This window comes from Oryza sativa, chromosome 9, assembly GCF_034140825.1.
Source record: "Oryza sativa Japonica Group chromosome 9, ASM3414082v1".
Taxonomy (NCBI): Eukaryota; Viridiplantae; Streptophyta; class Magnoliopsida; order Poales; family Poaceae; genus Oryza; species Oryza sativa.
In genome coordinates, this window is record NC_089043.1 from 21,958,895 (window position 1) to 21,978,818 (window position 19,924).

At 43.2% G+C, this 19,924-nt stretch overlaps 1 protein-coding gene across 1 annotated transcript; it reads right to left on the minus strand.

Annotated features, from left to right (window-relative positions):
- Window positions 1–11,975: 11,975 nt before the first annotated feature.
- Window positions 11,976–13,660, minus strand: LOC107277367 (AT-hook motif nuclear-localized protein 17). Its single transcript, XM_015755972.3, has one exon. The coding sequence runs from the start codon at window positions 13,292–13,294 to the stop codon at window positions 12,290–12,292; it is 1,005 nt and encodes a 334-aa protein (XP_015611458.1). The 5' UTR covers window positions 13,295–13,660; the 3' UTR covers window positions 11,976–12,289.
- Between the last annotated feature and the right edge of the window lie 6,264 nt (window positions 13,661–19,924).

Sequence of the window (19,924 nt, forward strand, 5' to 3'; positions counted from 1 at the left end):
GATATAGTCTCCCTCAATCGTTAAAACCGGTTTAAATTACCTCCTTGGATGGTTTTGATGGTGTTTTCGTCCTTCGCGGCATCCATTTAGCACTTTGACTTAATCTTCCATGTGATGTGACGCTTACATGGCATTCCACAATATGAAAAAATAGACAGGCCCACATGTAAGTCTTAGGAAAAAAGTAAAAAGAAATTGGAGCCCACATGCCATCCTCTCTCCTCTCATGCCAGTAAGCACTAGGTTATCTTCCTCTCTTATCTCATCCAACCAGCAGCATCTCTGATACGGAGAAAGACTAGCTAAAGGGAGGAAGGGGGTATCGGCCTAATCACTCTTCTTTGGTCCCCTCTATAGATGACCAAAAGGTCTGCCCGGCACGGCACGGCCACGCACGGCCCACCAGCCATCGGGCCGGCACGGCCCGATCGGCACTTCGTGTCGGGCCGTGCCGGCCCATGGGCTGTGCCTCCCACCCAGGCACGGCCCACCAGCCGTCGGGCCGTGCCGGGCCAGCCCGAAGGTGCGGGTGGCCCATCATGCCTTTTTTAAAATAAGTCTATTTTCCGTCCCTCCACTTTGGCCTGTGACATATATATCGACAATAAGTCTATTTTCCATCCCTCCACTTTGGGCTGTGACATATATATAGTGAAAATAAGTCTATTTTCCATCCCTCCTCTTTGGGCTGACATACATATAGCTAAAGTAAGTCTATTTTACGTCCCTATTATTTCGACCGTGGCATATAATATGTCTATTTTTACTCCCTATTGTTTATGTGTCGGGCCTGGCCTGCGTCCCATTATACCGTGCCAGGCCGGCCCAACGTGCCGGTGGAGAGGCCCAGGCATGGCCCGGTGGTCGGGCCGGGCCGGCACGGGCCCGACTCCTGACGGGCAGTGCTGTGCTTGGGCCGGGCCAAAACGTCGTGCTGTGGGTCGGTCCGTCAGGCTTCGGGCTTTTTGGCCATCTATAGTCCCCTCTACGAGACTATGACGGCCGCCAGCTTCCAATCTGCCTTCTTGACTTTGGTGACCGCGGTAGCTAGCCATCTTGGGTAGATGTCTCGGGTGACAATCTCATCCATCTCCCTTTTTTCCGGTCAATGGTGACAAGCTAGCAGCAAACCCTACCTAGGTCCGCATTCGAGCGGCTGGCACGCAAAACGTGGAAAGAGCGAAGAGCTTGGCGAATGAGAAGCAACAGTACACAGTGATCCACTCCACCGCGTCCCTCCTATAATCTCCTAATAGCATGGCTAAAGCTCCTTGACCACACATGGAAACCTTCAGGAAAGGTGGAAAGAGATGGGGAAGAGAAGGAAGGGTGTAGGAAGAGTGATCACTGATTTGTGGGTTTTATTGGTTCATAATATATCTTATTTTCTCACCGTAATGCCACATTAGATAAGACTAAGTTAACAGTGCCACGTAAGACGAAACCATTATGCAAACTTTCGTTGGAGGAGAAATAAGCTGGTTTTAATAGTTGAGGAACTCTTCATATCTGGTTTTGGGGCTCAATTTCTTTCCTTTTTCATTTTGAGAGGACTTCTAGGTTCTAGCTTGGAAAAAGTACACCGAAGGTCCCCTTCATATCTGGTTTTGGGGCTCAATTTCTTTCCTTTTTCATTTTGAGAGGACTTCTAGGTTCTAGCTTGGAAAAAGTACACCGAAGGTCCCCTCAACTTGTCATCGAGTTACAAAATCGTCCCCCAACCGCAAAACCAGATATTGGGCCTCCCTCAACTAACAAAACCGTTCACTTGAGGTCCTTATGTGGTTTTGACTCCGGTTTTGTCTAACGTGACGGCTGAGTCAGCGTGGACCCCACATGTCAGGATGCCAAATCACCCCCTCTCTCTTTTCCTCTCTTCTATCCCTTCATCATCTCTCTTTGTCCATTCTCTGCAGTGATGGCGGCTACGGGCGACGTGGGGCAGAGTGGCGGCCGGCGGAGCACAGCGGCGGAGGCGGCGAGCAGGCCTGAGCGGTGGAGGTGGCGAGTGGGGTTGAGCGGTGTCCGGCGGAGGCAGCGTGCGAGCACCCGGCGGCACCGCCGCCGCTACCGCCGTCACGAAGGAGACACGGACGTCGTTGCAGTAGCCGCTGCCGGCGAGGTTTGTAGCCCCGGACGTCATTGCAGTAGCCGCTATCGACGAGGACGAACGCCTAGAGCAGCTCGCCGCGATATTCGAGGAGGTGACTGGATTGGATCTATTTGCCTGGCTCTTTTGGTCCCCATCGACTGGACTTGGAGAAGACGCAGCGGGCCGTCCGGTGGTCGATAGCGTCGCTGGGGGAGAGGAGCCGTCGTGGTGGCGTGGAGATCGAACGGGAGGTTGGCCCATGGGGGCATCACCACGTGCTCTTCTTCACTTGGCTTCGTCTCCGTCGAACCGGTCGTCTTCGTTGGGCATCGTCATCGATCTATCAGTTGTGCCTCCTTCCCCGCCGCCGGCTGCGCGCTGTCCCGACCACCCCAGCGGCGGCGGCGACGACACGAGAGAAGGGACGCGGTGGCGGCTGCGACGTTTGAGAAGGGAGGCGGCGGCGGCACGTGCGACCTCGAGGTCGGACCGTCGGAGAGGCCTAGGAGGTGTTGGTAGCGGTGGCACAAGCGAGCTCGAGGTCGAAGATCCCGGTGGCGGCGAGGTGAGCGACCTCGACGGCATCGCGCCTACCGTTGACGACCCCCGCCTCCCCGTCGATGCCCGCGCCGTTCCTGCCTCGCTGCCTCCTCCCGAGGCCTATCTTTGGCCACCGTCGAGCTCCGCCAGGCTGCCACCTTGGTTCCCCGCCGCTGCCGCCACTGGCCACCGTCGTGATGCCGCCCTCCTCTCCTATTTCGCCCCACTGACCGGCTACAGGCAGAGAAGACTGAGAGAGAGGAGGAACCGAGGAAGAGAGAGAAGAGGGGGAGAGAGATGATGTGACATCTTGACATATGGGGCCCACGTGGGTCCCACGCTAACTCAGCCGCTACGTCGGATAATACCGGGGTCAAAACCACCAAAAAAAAACCTAAAGTAAACGGTTTTGATTAGTTAAGGGATGCCGGATATCTGGTTTTGCGGTTTGAGGACGTTTTTTAACTCGATGACAAGTTGAGGGACCTTCGGTGTACTTTTTCCTTCTAGCTTTAGTCACCGGAAACTGGACTGTTTGGCCCAAACTCTCGTATGCAAACATTACAATGGGCCCATCTGGCCCAAACCGGCGATTTCCTCGGGAAGCTGATCTACCGGAAGTCCAGGACGACTCTGTGAAGAGGAGAGGGGCCGCGACGGTACACTGGCCCCGGGCCCGGCAGGTATACCGTGACCGTCTTGTCAGTGCCACTACCTTTATTTCTCTGCCTGACTCCTCCACAAACACCACTCTCAAGAAGCAGCCAGAGAAGAAGTATACTGTAGCACCGAATCATCATCAGCTCGTATCAGCAAGCTATAGCATTTCCTCTCATCTCCCTCCCGGCCGGTCCAAAAGTCGCCGTTGCTTTTCGCCTTTGCCCCGCTGCCTCTGCACACCCAGTCCCCTACCTGCCAAGCCCAAAAGACAGCGCCCAGCAACGCAATGTATAGCCCTGGTCTGGTCTGGTCTGGTCTGGCCGCGGACGCACGGCAGAGACCGGAGAAAGAAGCCGGGAAGGAGAGAGAGGCGCGCGCATGAAGGGTGATCAGGCAGAGCCGCTGATGAGGCAGAGCCGGACGCCGCGTGGGTATCTTCCTGCTGCGCTTTGCCCTGCGCCACCCACGCACCCGCCCTGACTCCTCCCATGCAGCTCATGGGCATGGCTGGCCTGGCCGGACACTTTCTTGTTCACAGTAGTAGTACCATACGGAGCATGCAGCTGCTAGCTAAGCTAGATACTGCTAGCTAGATCAGCTTGCTGCTGTGGTGTCCGGTCTGTGTGGAGCACATGCGTTGCTTGGGAAGGTCCAAAAATTTTTGGCTCTAAAAACATCACATCAAACAGCTAGGTAGTGTTTGGGAAGGTCACAAAAGTAGAAGTCTATTCTATAGACACATGCAAACTAATTACACAGTTTACATATAAATTGCAAGAGGAATCTTTTAAGCCTAATAACGCTATGATTTGGCAATGTAGTGCTATATTAAATATTTGTTAATGACATATTAATTAGGTTTAATAAATTCGTCTCATAGTTTACAGGCGAAATCTATAATTTGTTTTGTTATTAGTTTACATATAATACTTGGAATGTGTGTCGGTATACTTTAAAATTTTTAACTAAATACAACCTGTGCCTATGTGGCTCTGTGGGTCTGTGTATTTGTGACAATTGTTCGGACAGTTTCGTAGTCCTACAGTACAGCTACAGCCCTTACTTGCCGTCCTGTACCCGGTAGGGGTCGTATACGGCCGGCCTCACGTTCATTCATTTGAGCTATGAGCCTATCTACCTCGGCTCGTGCATGGATGCATGCATGCATCCATCGTTCATTCATTTGCATAATCTACGTGACATTACGCTGTACACGTACGTAAAAGTGCAGGCGCAGGCTATGAACCGCTGTACACCTCGAACGAACTTGTCATGTCGCATACGGAGATCACCACGTTGTACGGCTTGTTTGCAAACCGTTGCGACTCCCGACGGAAACATTTCGTGCGCGCGGGGCCCGGAACGTAGTACGGTGCTACGTGCGTCGTCTCGATCAGCTGCACGATAATTCGTGTACGGAGTACGTACTCCCTCTGGCAAAAAAAAAAATTTTCGTATTTAACGTTTGACTACCGTCTTATATTTTTTTTACTAGCAATGATGCCCGTGCGTTGTACCGGGTAAAGATAATTTTAATCATGTATACTGGTGGGAAAAAATATAAAGGAATCATAATCATAATAATAATATTAATGAAATAAAATTGCAGTGACCTTTGGTAAAAAAGATAAAAATATATAATTAATTTTCTATTAATTCCATTAGCTAAAAATAGTATAATACGAAGTAGGAAAAGTTATTCTCAAATTTTAGCAATTTTCAAAAGCTTAAATAGAGCAAACTAATTATATAAATGAAAACAAATTTAATAACCTAAATAAAACAATTAGACCTGTAATTGAAAATATGTTGCCAGTTCCTTTAAACATAAGCCTACGGGTGTGTGTGGTATATATCTCTCACTCGTATGTCGTGGTCCTTTTTTTTACATAGAAAAAATTTCTGTGCGTTGCGATGGGTAATTAAAATTATAACAAATATAAAAATATTATATGATTAAGGTTTAGTTTTACATGATATGAGCTCTTTAAGAAAATATATTCATAATGAAATAAAAAAAGTTCAGCTGAAGGGACCTAAAGGGAATTTGTTTCATACGGAGCAGCGTACATGTGGTCCATGAGGCGGCCCAATAGTGTAGGAGGCCTGGGAATAGAATCGGGGAGGAACAACTTAAGCGACCTAAAGTGAACTTATTCTGTGTGGGCGGCCTGGGAATGGTGTTCGGCCTGGCGCGGGAGAAGCCATAACCGTCCAGTCTGATAGACGGTCATCCCGATCTATATAAAAGTTCAATAGCCCAAACCCTAACCCTAAAATCATTTCCCCTCCCCCCTCTCTCTCAAAACAACGTGGCGGCGGCCCGGCATACCGACATCCCTGCGACGGCGGTGGTGGTTCGACAGCGACGGCGACACCCTCCCCTTCCGGCGTCGGTGTTTTCTTAGTGTTCTTGAATCTGATCTTGTATTCTTGTAGTAGTGTTTTCTTTAGGATTTAGGTCTAAATTTGATGCGGTCTCTCATTTTTTTTCTTTGTTTTCTTTTTTTATTTTTTGCCATCGGAGAAGGATTGAAGCGGGATCGATCGCACGTGCGATAGAATTTTTTTTTTGACGGACGAAAACTATAACCCATAAGCCATACTTTTTTTTAATTATGTATATATAGATATTGAATCGGACTTTCCTTTTTTTTCATGTTTTTTTTGCCCTTTTTTCATTACTACAGATGTCAGAAATGTCTTTATTTTTTTTACCGTGTCACATATTATCCGATTTGATTTTTTTCGCCCAATTTCTTTTTCATGGATGGACGACGAAAACACCTTTAGTAGAGATAGAGATACAGGAACAGATAGAGATAGATAAAGAGAAATGTAAAACATTTTTCGCAACTTTTTTTTTTGGAATCGGACAGAAAAAAAATTTTACGCTTGTTTTTTATCGCGTCGATGGAATTGGATTCGATTTTTTTTATCACGCCGTGTCACATATAATAGGATTCGATTTTCTTTGGAATCGGATAGATACTTTTTTTTATTTTTTTTCGCCCTTTTCTTTACCGCGTCGATGGAGTCGGATTCGTTTACGTTATCCCCCTTTTTTCGCCCTTTTCTACCGCGTAGACAGAGTCGATTCGTTTCTATTTTTTTCTGTTTTTTTCACCCCTATTTTTTTTGGATCAGACATAATTTTTTTTTCTTTTTTTCGGCCGGTTTTTTTTGCCCTTTATTTTTTGGATTGGACAGGTTTTGGTTTTTTTTTCGTCCTTTTTTTGCACGGCTTGTTTTCGCTGACGAATTTTTTCTGTTTCGCCCTCTTTTTTATCGGACAGAGTTGTTTTTTTTTCATTTTTTCGCCCGGTTTTTTTTCGCACAGTTTTTTTGCCCATGGTTTTTTACGGATGATGGAAGTACCTCTTATTTTTTAAGTATTTTTTACCACGCCGTGTCAAATATGATAGGATTCGATTTTCTTTGGAATCGGACTTATATAGTTTTTTATTTTTTTTCGCCCTTTTCTTTACCGCGTCGATGGAGTCGGATTCGTTTAGATTTTTTCGCTATTTTTTACTGCGTAGACGGAGTCGGATTCGTTTCTTTTTTTTCTTGTTTTTTTCGCCCCTATTTTTTGGATCGGATTTTTTTTTCTTTTTTTTGCCTTTTTTTCGCGCTTTTTTGGATCGGACTGTTTTTTTTCCTTTTTTGGGCCGGTTTTTTTCGCGCTTTTTTTGGATCGGACTGGTTTTTTTTTCGCACGGCTTTTTTTCGCCGGTGAATTTTTTTTTTCTGTTTGTTTCGCCCGTTCTTTTTATCGGACAAAGTTGGTTTTTTTTCCCGGTTTTTTTTCGCACATTTTTTTACTCACCGTTTTTTTTTGACGGACGATGGAAGCACCTCTTATTTTTTAAGTAGTAGAGATAGAGAAGAGATAAATAGTATTTTCATTATTGTTAGATGATAAAACATGATTAATATTTATGCGTGACTTGTCTTTCTATTTTTTTTTCATATTTTTTTAAATAAGACGGACGGTCAAATGTTGGACACGGAAATTCAGAGTTTGTTTTTTTGGATGGAGGGAGTAGAGCAGTGAAAAAAAGAGGCTGGATTTGCCTGTCCTGACCAAAAGAGAAGAAGGAAAGATAAGACAACGTTGATCGATCGTTGGATCGAGTACACCTCGCTAGCTTGCGCGGAGAGAGACGTTTCGGTGGTTTTGCTTTGCGCGGAGAGAGATGTTTAGGTGGTTTTGCAGGTGTGGCACCGAAGAAGCAAAGGCAGCCGCAGAAGCTAAGCTAAGCAGGCGCTGCTTTTATTGCGGTGCGGCTGGGCACTGTGCAGTCATCTCATCTCATGGCTGCCTTTCCTTTCGTGGGCTTTGCTTGCAGGCCTGGTTGTACTTTAGCGGGTGGCCTGCGATCGTATCTTGCATCTCCGGGGGGAAAGCTAAAGCGCCCTAGAGGCTAGAGGCCTTTCTCTACACCCTCGTCTCTGCTCTACGATTTAGGACTTGTTCATCCACGGAGGCACGGATACTTGAGCTAAAGCATCCTTAACGCATGAACAATAATACACAGTACACATGTACTAAAAGGCGAATCCAGAATAAAAATTAGTAGAGATCTAATACATATTAATATATCTATTAATTAATATGATATCAAAAAATTAGCATTTTGCCATCTTCGGGATAGAGTTTCCCTGAAATGCCACTCCGGAATATGGCTTCGTTAAAATGCCTCTTTCAAACGAAGCGAACTTACTGAAACGCCAATTCGACCATTTCAGGTGATTTCGAAATGTTTTAATTGTGCTTCGACCTATTTGCCCCGAGCCATTTTCATTGACTTGCGTGAAAAAGGGGATCGATCCCATCCAATCGTCCTCCCTCGTCGGAGCACCCTTCACCCACTGCCTCCTTGTCCTACTCCACGTCGCCGGCGGCCGCTACCCTGCCTTCTACCACACCATCTCTTCCGCGCTCATCTCCTTCCCCTCCCTTCTCCTGCTCTCCCCACCTGCACAACCGCCTCCTCCTCACCACCTCCTACTCGTACTACTTCTTCCACCATCTAGCTATCAGTTTTAACTTGCTTTACCCTAACAACCCTTTTCACTCTCTCTATATATCCATCATTTTAAGGTGTTATAGACCTTTTCATTTATCCTTAATCTCTAAAAAGTTAGATATCATATACTTTGAGAGGAAGGAGTATATTATTGAGAGAGAACAAAACGAAGCCATGACCAGCGGTGAATATGGGATTTTCCATGTGGGTACAAACTTCAAAAACATCAATATATGAAAAAAAAACCTAAATCCTTAATTGAAGTAAAATAATACTTATAGTCAAATATAACTATTGGTTTGGAGTATTTTTATTTTGGCTATTTTGTAATTCTTGAATCAAATAGAGTTGTTCTGACTCAACAAATCATATACACATGTATTATACCAAGTATTGGCCCTTGAATTTTTATTGTTCAGATGCTTATATTTGTAAACAATGAAAGTATTTCTAAAATATAATGGTTTTCACGATTCAAAGTTTATATCACAATATAAGTATTTGTATACTCTTTATAGGAACTACCTATCTTATCAATCACCTTTGATTCAAATTTGTTCCCATGTTACTCCCCGATAACCCTCCTACCCAAACTATTCATTTATCAATGAGAGGAATCAAAAGTATTTTCTCGTTAACCTTAATCCATGCTAAAGAAATTTTGGAGAATATCAATTCTATAGAAAAATTTCCTATAAAGACCTTTGAAACCAAGGATTGAATCATGTCCTATACTTTGAATGTCCTATGGAATCGACAATCCTATAAAGATTTTAAAAGAAACTTAGCAATAGCTCCAACCTCATAAAATTTCTTTTCAGTCTGTCTCTCTCATTTAATTTCTACGTTTTTCCTGCGGTTTAACCAAATAGTCATTATTTAATGTGTTTTGCACTTATATTCATGTCAGAATTATGTATTTTTTCTATTCCTCGGATTTTTTATTCATGCGATTCAAAGGGACCCTAAAATGTTCTACATTTCTGCACAACACCCTAAATCTAATTTAAATTCACTGTAAAATACCTGAAGCTGTATTAACCTTAAAAAATCCTGAAGCTAATATAAATTGCCGTAGCATATTTATGAAATGAGCTACTCCCTCTGTCCCTAAATATTTTTGTTGGATGTGACACATCCTACATGTCATATCCAACCAAAATCCATTATATTCTGGGAGCAAGAGAGTATTTGTGTAAGATCTTCTAATCCTGTACTCCAGGGCATAGTAAAATACTAAATCCGTAGGACTAGTAAGGATGTGTTTAGTTCCACGCAAAAATTAGAAGTGTGTAGTCCTGTATTCACTACAACAAAAACCTCGTATAGAGGCACTTTTGTATAGGCGTTTTGCAAATTGCTTTTAAAATCAGAAGTTTTATAGTGTAGAGACACTTTATAGAGGCACTTTAAAAATTGCCTAGAAAACTTTTACTCTAAAGACATTTTTAGAACAGTTTGTTAGATTTTATCTCGTAGAGGCATTCTTTCGGCACTATAAAATGCGTCTAATATGTAAATGCATTTTGTTGAGACATTTTAAACTTTGTAGAGACACTTTTTAGAATGATAATGTGTACTAAAGGACTAAATATAAGTAACTAAAGGAACAAGCATACAAGTAATGACATGGAGTTGAGTTGTATTGAAGATTAAAATGATCTAACCAAGAGATCATGAGTTCAAGACTTGTCAAAAGCAAGGAAACTCTTTTATTCTCTTTTTGGGATTGGTTTTATATGTTTGCGGTACAATTTAATGTCTCTAGGAAATGCCTCTACCATCTTATAGACATTTTATAAAATGTCTCTTTGTCTGTAGAGACAATTCACCATAAGACACTTATTAAACATTTTTTAAAATGCCTCTACATTGTTGTAAAGGCATTTGATAAGTGCCTTTACAGAACTAGAAAAATGTCTCTACAAATCATTTTTCTTGTAGTGATTGTTGTTGGGTATGTTGTTGGGTAAAGTTGGAAGTTTGGGGAAAGTTGAGAGTTTAGAAAAAAAAGTTGGAAGTTTATCTGTGTAGGAAAGTTTTTGATGTAATATGATGCGATGGAAAGTTGAGAGTTGGAGATAGTTGGGGTGAAGTAACACGGCCTTTGATTGAATTAGAATGATGTGATAAAAAAGTTGAAAGTTTTCTATATGTTTAGAAAAGTTCGATATGACATTTTTGGTTTAAAGTTTTGGAACTAAACACGAGGTAAACTCAGGCCTGAGCGGGCCTACGGAGTAGGCCAGAAGAAGGCCTGGTTTAGTTCCCAACTTTTTCTTCGAACTTCCAACTTTTTCATCATATCAAAACTTTCCTGCATACGTAAACTTCCAACTTTTCCGCCACATCGTTTCAATTTCAACCATTCTAATAATTTTAGCGCGAACTAAACACACAGGAAGCGAGTAAAAATCAGACACGTCCAAGATGCCATAGGCCAGTGAATGCTATGCCCAACATCAATATTGTCACGTCAAAGTCTTGTCAACGGAGTATACTCCTACGTACTACTCGTACAGGTCTGCCAAGCTAATCAGGGGCAGACGCTAGGCCTGTCCTACATTCCACGTCATGTTTCAAATATCGTCCCGTGAGACTGCTCGTTTTTTCTTAAAAAAATGTAAATATTTTAAAATACTCTCTCAATTCTATTTTAAGTTCCGTCTTGTTTTTTAAAAAAAAATTGAAAAAAAATTGAAAGTATAAATCACGAGTAAAGTACTATTCATGTTTTATCATCTTATAATAACAAAAATACTAAATAAAAAATTTTCAAAAAAAAATTAGACGCAGAATACTTAAAATGGGACGGAGTACTATAACGATTTAAGTTTCATTATTTTTTTAAGGAAAGATTTAACTTTTATTCATTATAATCTAATAAGTTAAAAGTTAAGTTGAAGTTAAAACAGTAATAGTAACCATTCATAAGAATTTAAAACAAAGAGTATTACATGAGGGATGCACTTACGACAAATTAATACTTCTACATACGATCACAACCGAGGTGACTACTTGCAGCCCAAATCACAACATGAACCAACGAACCAGTGCACAATATTATACGACGAGATTATGTCAGTGTGACTGCATTTTTATCGTTATATTAGCGTGCATTCATCTGCATCCTTGAAAAAGGAAAACTAGAAAAAGCGAGCAAAGTAGAGAACATGGATAGATGGAATGGAGCGGCTGAAGGCCCATATACGGTTAGACTAGAGATCTGAGACAAATAGCAGAATGGGCATGCACTGGTAACGCTTTCCTCTAATATGAAAATAGACGTACTATTTCAATTGTCAGTGGAAATATAAAAAAGAAACTAAAAAGAGATACTGTCTGCTTGCTTGGCTGCTCCTTGGCTTAAGCCGCCGCTGAACTTAAATTTAGAGGTTATTTTTAGGGGATTTCGTTGTCTTTTTTTTTTAAAAAAAATCAGTCATCACGTTTACGCCGCGGGTAAGGAAGTTTTTTACATAATGGAATATAAATATCCCTATCTCTGCGTCTTTTGATGACCGTTAAAAATAGAAATATAAAAAGAATATCCTAAATTTATCTTTGATTGCTTGTTTAAATCGTAGTTCAACCAATGACAAGCAACAAAAGACATCATAAGAGCAGCATTCTCAAGTTCGATCGATCACTGGTGCAAACTGCAAACAACCTTTTTATACCAGATTTGGTTAGCTTGCAAATACTCGAAGAAGATAAGAAAAGCAAAAGTGTCATTTGGCCAGGCTTAGACGTGCATGCAACAAAAAAAAAGAAACAAAGAAGGCATATTTCCACGCTAATGCAGATCGAAATCCATACTAGCTAGAAGCTGAAGGAAAATGGAGTTAAACCCTAGGAGCTAAGGTCAATGGAGATCTAGCTAGCAATTACCTAGGCGTTCATCGTCGTTGCGCCATTAACCTTGATGCAAGCAATGTGGCAATGGCGTACCAATTCGGTCGGATTAGTACGGCGGCGGCGGCGGCGGGTGCGGCGTACGAGCCGGCGGCGGCCACATCACCTCCTGTGGCTGAGGGTGGCAGGCGTACATGGGCGCGCCGCATGGCTCCACCGGCTGTGCTGCTGAGACGGCGGCGGCTGCTGACAGGTGCGGTGGCGGCCGTCGAAGTTGGCGCGGTTCTTGCGGCTCAGGTTTGTGCTGGTGGCCCCGGTGTTCGTCCGCGTCGCCGCTGCCGGAGAGTGACACCGAGACGGACACCGACGCGTCGTCGTCGGCGGGGAGGCGGTGGAAGGTGGGGTTGGTGAAGGCGGCGGCGACGACCACGACGGTGGTCGCGGCGTAGAGCGGGCCTGCCACGGCCCCGCCGACGATCTGGCCGTGCGGGCCGGCGAGCGAGATGGAGAGGCCCGCGGCGGCGACCGCGGCCTGGGGCGCCACGGAGGACATGGCCGGAGGCAGGAACGTGGCCGACAGGGAGAGGATCTCGTACCGGCCGTGGAACACGATCGCAGCCGGAGCTGAGCCCGGGACCCCGGGTGACGGGTGGCGGAGCGACACGTTGGCGACCGCGCCGGTGCCGGCGAGCACGCAGATCCCGAGGTTCCGACGGCTCGAGAACCGCGCGAGCGCCTCCGCGACGTCCCGCCCGCCGGGGATCTCGATCACGTGCGGCCGCATCGCCGCCGCCGGCTCCGCCTCCCGCGTGATCACCACGGGCGGCTTCGGCTTGTTCTTGGACCCCGGCGGCCTCCCCCTCCTCTTCTTCGCCACCTCGATGCTCGCCCCATCCCCGCCACCAACAACGACCAGCTGCCCACTCCCGCTCCCCACGGCATCCTTCATCTCGCCGCCACTCCCGCGGCTGTCCACCTCGTCGGAGAAGCACTCCACCAGCTGCTGCTGCTGCTGCTGCTGAGGCAGCGGCGGCGTCGCGAACCGTATCCCCGCCATGTCGTCCCGTTCTTGGTACATGCTCTCCTTGTTCATGTCCCTCTCGCAGAACGACATGGCACAGAGTAGCAATCAACCAAAACCACTCGACAAAGCTTTGGCTAGCTAGCTGCAACTGTGCACACACACTAGCAGCTAGCTCGAAAGATCAAACAAGCAAAGCAAGCGGACGAATCAGCGGCGTGTCACTCACAGGCAAGTGGCCATGAGAGGTGTGGGGGGTTGGCACTGATGAGGAGAGGTCTCTGGAACGGAATGGAGCTCGGGATAAGAAAGTGATGGGGGAGGGAGAAGGGAAGGGAAGCGAAGAGCAGGCAGTAGCTTAGCTCTTCAGCTTGCTTGATACAGTGGCTAGTGGCAGTATGAACAGGACAGGATGAGCTGTGGAAGAGAGGGGGGAGGCGGTGTGCCACTGTTGGTGAGAGCGACATGGGGGAGTGTTGCTTTTTATCCTTTTGTCTTCTCACGGCCGTTGTCCGCTTTCCCTAACCGGACATCAGAATGGTACGGTCTCAACTCTCAGGCGTAAATGGATGGTCGAATTATTTCGTGGTTGAATTTGGCGTTGATTCGTTCTTGTGTATTCAAAATTCTGATAGTGATTGTGAAGTGAGATTATATTAACTGGTCAGAGTTTTTGTGATGAAACCCGTTTATCTAGGTTTAAGTTCTAGACTTGACGCGGGTACTCGTATTTATGGCTAATTATTCTTTCAGTGATATGCGACTTATCAGTCAACCATGTGGCGTCCGTAGTAAATTCGTCAATCTCACTATATGCCGGTCGAATCTTCCGGAGATGCTTATAGGGATAATGTGTATATTCATGGGGGTGAGTGTACGCCAGGTTCACAAAACCAATGGAATTTCACGAAAATCGGTTGGGTTTCGTGAAACCGCTAGGCTCTCGGTTTATTAAATCCGGTCGGTATTAGTCAGTTTACGTACGGCGTTGACCGAAAGTCATAGGTTTTTATTGGTTTTTGGTCAGATTCCGGTAAACCGATAAGGAGCGGTTTTTTACTTCAAAATCAAAAAGTTAAACCCGTGTTGCAAGTACATGCGTTTCTGTTCCGTGTTTCTCGGTGGAAAAATATCAGAAGATCATAGCCTTTTCTTTCTTTCTTTTTTAATGTATTTGAATGCCTACAAGTTATAGTTTTGCTTCAAAAGTGACTTTTTTTTCTTAATGCACATATGCATTCTGGTCGATTTTCTCAGCTTACCATTGATGTGAAAAGATTGTGGATGCCCTCCAATCGAGTTTCTCGAAGTAGGACGTTGTTAACATTTGTGCTTGAGCTGGTGAGATCATCTTTCTAACCAAGTTCTTTAGTTCCATTCTGATGCCGATGATCTACCCTTTAGGTTCCTATGGAACAAATAAACTTTATGGGAATTGAACTAAGTATTGCAAAAATCTTATAGAATTCATACATTTTGATGGAGTCCTCAGACTGGGATCACCTTGGAGATCATCGGATATTGCGGCCCGATGATGAGCGATTGACGGAGGATGGTTATGACATTTTTACATAATAGGTGAGGGAGATCAAGATCATAGAATCATCAAGGAAGGGATTAGTAGGCGATATGATAAAAAAGACGCGAGTATTAGAGAAGGACCTAATATCAAATAATTAAAAGGGTGAAGCTTCGAACCCAGATCGTCTAGCCCACTAACTTGTGGTGCTAGCCGGAAGACCCCAGGGCGTTTCTCAGTAGGCAATATGACGGGTACAAGAGAGACTAAAAAAAACAACAATGCATATATGAGATGATTCCTTAAAGAAAATAAGGAGTGGCACATGGACAGGAGACTCGGGATACAACAAAGACAGTGTAAAGAGGTTTATTGAGATTTGTGAGAACAATAGATCTATTTTTTAACTCGCTATAATATTATAGATTAAGAACAAGGTTTATGGGACATATAATACTTAGAACATTGCCCAAAAGAATAGATCTTATATAATATAGACATAAGGAAAGGCTAACTGAAGTACGAAAGTATAATCTGCCAAGTGTTAAGAGGTAAGTAGTTGCTATCAAATCAAAAGTTATAGGATAAGGGCCTGTTTGGTACAGCTCTAGCTCCAGCTCCACCCCTCCTGTAGCTGGAGCTCAGCCAAACAGTTTCAGCTCCATCAAAACTGGGAGTGGAGTTGGGTGGAGCTCTCTCACAAAATGAACTAGAGTTGTGAAGCTGGGTTTAGGCAACTCCACAACTCCACTCCAGATCCAACTCCTGAAGCTAAATTTAGAAGTTGGAGCTGTACCAAGTATGCCCTAAATTGTTACTAGTGTCACAAAGTCATACTAGTGCAAAAGCTACTATCATTTTTGAGATAGATTATTGATTAGATTATCAGGATAAGTTATATATATCTTGATAAATAAATTTACAAAATAGTTTAAAACAAGTGATCTAAGCAATTTAAATAGAACAAACAATTCACAGTAATAATGCAGTAAAGTTCTGAAAAGAGCAGGGTGGTAGACTAATTAAGAGTACTGTAAGACGACCCGAAAAGGTTTGGCATGCAACTAGTACAATCATTTGCAAGCTAGTAAAAAAGAAAAGAAAAAAGTTGGCATTTGCAGCTGTAAGCGTTCGGCGGCTATTGAAAAATGCCCCGTACGTTAACATCTTCACATCCTCATGGGCCAACCTGCTGCAAAAACAGTCGTCCGTCCAACCGCGCCGCGGGACCGCCCGGTGCAGCGCGAGCGCGCGCGCGGCGTCAACGTGCCGATCCCTGCATGCCTTCGCCCGCGCCAGAGGCCCCCAGCGCTCGGGACGCGCCTCGTGGCCACCCGCTGTCGGGTACCACGGCGATCGATCGATCTCTTGCTCCTCTCGCTATCGCGAGCTGAGCTAGTAGGCGGCGCCTGTATGTGTCGACCAAATCAAACAGCGCGTGGTACTGCGCTTCGCCATGTGCGCGTACGTGTGGGGGGATATGCACTGTGATCTCTCTACACAACATGGGACCACGGCTGTGTGCTGATCGATCGATATATATGGCGAGACACGAGACATGTTCTGCACTTTGAGTAATCGCTTGACCAGGGTACGCTGCCTCTCTCTCACTCTCTCTCTCTCTCTGGACTCTCTCCTGTAGCGCACACGCATCTGTCACACCGAATGCTACTACTACTACTCCGTTAATTGGTTTTGTCGGCACAGTCATCACTCGTCAAGTTCGAATGGAATTGGGAGATTGGAAGGTAGCTGGCGTGATCATATCTCTGCGCAGGGTGGCAAATGCAACTTGCCAAGGATATGCAAATTGCAGATCGTGTCATCGAGATATATAGCGGTCGTTTCCTGTCCGGATGGCGTCGCGCGCAGTCGCACAGAGATGCCTCGTCGGTCCGCTGGAAATAATCCTGATGCACGCATCGATCGAGAGGTGATACTACTTGCTGATATATTCTCGGATCTTTCGCAGAATCGCAGCTCCTCCCAATGCAACCTCACAGTCTCACGCCGATCGATCGCTGAACACAGATGACAGGTCGGTCGCGGTTCGTCGACCGATCGATCCATCCACCGATGGCCAAAGTACCAAACCATGGTCCGTCCGTCGATCCGGGCGCTTGCATGCATGAAACGAACGGACACGCCTCATAATTGCCGGGCCGTGCAAACGGTGTATCTAATCTCCCTCAGCTGATGGAGAGGGGGGGAATCATGGCGTTTGGGCCGTGCATAGCGCCCGAGGCGTACGTACGATCGCGGGCGCGGACGAAGCGAAGCGACGAGAAGGGCAGATCATCATCACCGATTCACCGGCCGGCCGCGACATGCAGCAGCAACAATCCTCGCATCCGTCCGATCACATCACATCAGGCAGAGCAGGCAGGCAGGCAGGCACAGGCCGGCCGTCACTCTCCCGACCTGGACCTGAATCATCATAAAGTGCCGGCGCTGTTCACGCCACCGGCGACGGAGACGATCAGATATGCTTGCCTTGCCAGCCTGGTGTAGGGATGAAAACAATATTTTATTGTTGAGTAAAATGTTCTACTCCCTTCTTCGGAAAAAAAAAATCTAGAATAGTACAATAACACTAGGATATATCACATTCAGTATTAGGTTGGTTTTTTACAGAACGGAGGGAGTACATCCGTCCTAAAATAAGTGCAGTAGATATCCGTGTCCAATATTTGACCGTCCGTCTTATATAAAAAATTTATAAAAATAATAAAAATAATAAGTCACACAAAAAATATTATTCATGTTTTATCATCTAATAACAATAAAAATACTAATCATAAAAAAATTTCAAATAAAACGAATGGTCAAACGTTGGACGTGAATAGTGTAAAACTGCAGTTATTTTGAGATGGAGGGGTACTAAGGGATCATTCAATTTGTTTGTGTTACCTAGACACTTTAGTTTAAAAATACATATTTGAATCACTAATATGAGTTAAGTGAATCATTTATCCATCTAATTACCCATGTAAGCATACGTATAGTATGCCACGTTGGATTAAAAAACTTGTATCTAGATATGTGCTTAAAACCCCATATATATTAGTGGAACCAAATCCTTTTTTTTTCTGCTTTGACGAGTTATAGTTCTCAGTGGTCTCTCGCTTGCTATCAAACCCTAACATCTTTCATTTTCTCTATATATTTTTTCCACTCAAATACTCCGTCCCACCATAATAAATTCATCTTTGACTCATTACATTTGTCCCAAAATAAGTTCACTTTTAGTAATCATTACATCAAAGTTTGTAAAAATAGAGGATAATTGTATTGAGAGTAGGCAAAGTGTAAAATAGTTGCATTAATTTAATAAAGTAGGGGTATTTTAGTTTTTTTATTGTATTGATATGTGTGGTATGGGTGAAAAATGAATTTATTTTGGGTCAAAGCTAGGGGCATTGCTAGATCATGCATTTAAATTGATAGGTCTGCACATTTCCAGAAGTATTTTTTTTTCAATCCTAAGTGATATGTCATGTGTAATTTATGCTCACATGGATAGTTAGACGAGTACATGACAAAATTAACTTAAATTAATGACTCAAATATATATTTTGAATAAGTTGAATGACCCTCCATGCATTTTACTCTTTATTATTTTTAAATTATTTTGATACAACCATAACTTTTTCATATTTATAACTTTATTTAATTTTATAATGGATGGTTTTAATATGAAACCAAAATAAGTGCAGCTGTAGGTATCCCGTATTCTTGTCCAACATTTGACCATCCGTCTTATTTGAAAAAATGATGAACAATTTATAAAAAATAGTCACACATAAAGTACTATTCATGTTTTATCATATAATAGTAATAGTAATAGTAATAATAATAATTTTCAAATAAGAAGAACAGTCAAATGTTGGATATGAACAGTGCAAAACTACACTTATTTTGGGACAGAGGGAGTACACTTTATATATAATTAGGAAAAAGTTGAAAAACATATTATTTTTAACGAAACGTTATCTGTTTTCACCCATGGTGGCTAGCTTGTTGCTAGATGAGTTTTTTTTTCTTATAATATTATCGTCTAACGTGGGTCAGTGACATATCTCCTGCTGAATGTAGGATCCATCTATTAGAGCAAGGATAATAGTGGGCTATAAGCAAGCTATATGCTTATGTGGAAGAGAGAGATAAATAAAAGTGGGGAGTGTTGGCTCTCATGCAAGAGTTAACTGCACACAAACTCCAAGAAATATGCATTAAATTCATGGTGAGAGAAAGAGAGGGGATGAAGAAAATAAAGATAACCTTATAGCCAACCTACTATACATGTTAGCTTTAACATTGACTAATAGTAAGTAGTGAGCTCTACTATTAAACTTGCTCTCAGCCACTTAAAATCAAATAATAGTATTATATGTTTCTCTCGCTACTTTGTACTACTTCCTTCCATCCCAAAATAAGTTAATGTACCATGAGTTGTGATATATCCTAGTGCTATGACCTATGCAGATTTATCTGTTTAGATTTATATGTTTAGATTTATAGTACTTCCCTATCACATTTCAAGTGTATTTGTGGTTTCTGTGTTCAATATTTAACCATCTATCTTATATATTTTTTTTATGGTTGGTATTTTTATTGTTATTAGATGATGAAATATGAATATTACTTTATGCATGATTTTTTTTATTTTTTCATATTTTTTTAAATAAGACAGACGGTCAAACGTTGGATACAAATATACTTAAATGGATCGAAGGGAGTACTAGAATATGTTATACTACTACTAAATTAATCTATTTTAGAAGAAATGTAGTATTGCTGATTACTCCCTCTCCCACAAAAAATGTATCTAAAAATTGTTGTGACACATTCTAGTGTAACGAAGATTCATATTACTAGGATGAGTCACATCTAAATTGGTTTTGTATGGAATATGTGAGTACTCCACTGCTATACTCCCTCCGTAAAAAAAAGACAAACCGTGGGTTTCCGTGTCCAATATTTGACTGTCCGTCTTATATGAAATTTTTTATAATTAGTATTTTCATTGTTGTTAGATGATAAAACATAATTAATATTTTATGCGTGATTTGTCTTTTTAAATTTTTTTTCATATTTTTTTAAAATAAGATGGATGGTTAGGACATGGAAACCTAGGTTGTTTTTTTTTTTGTTTTTTTTTTTAACGGAGGGAGTGCTTCCATACGCATAAAATAATCCGCAGG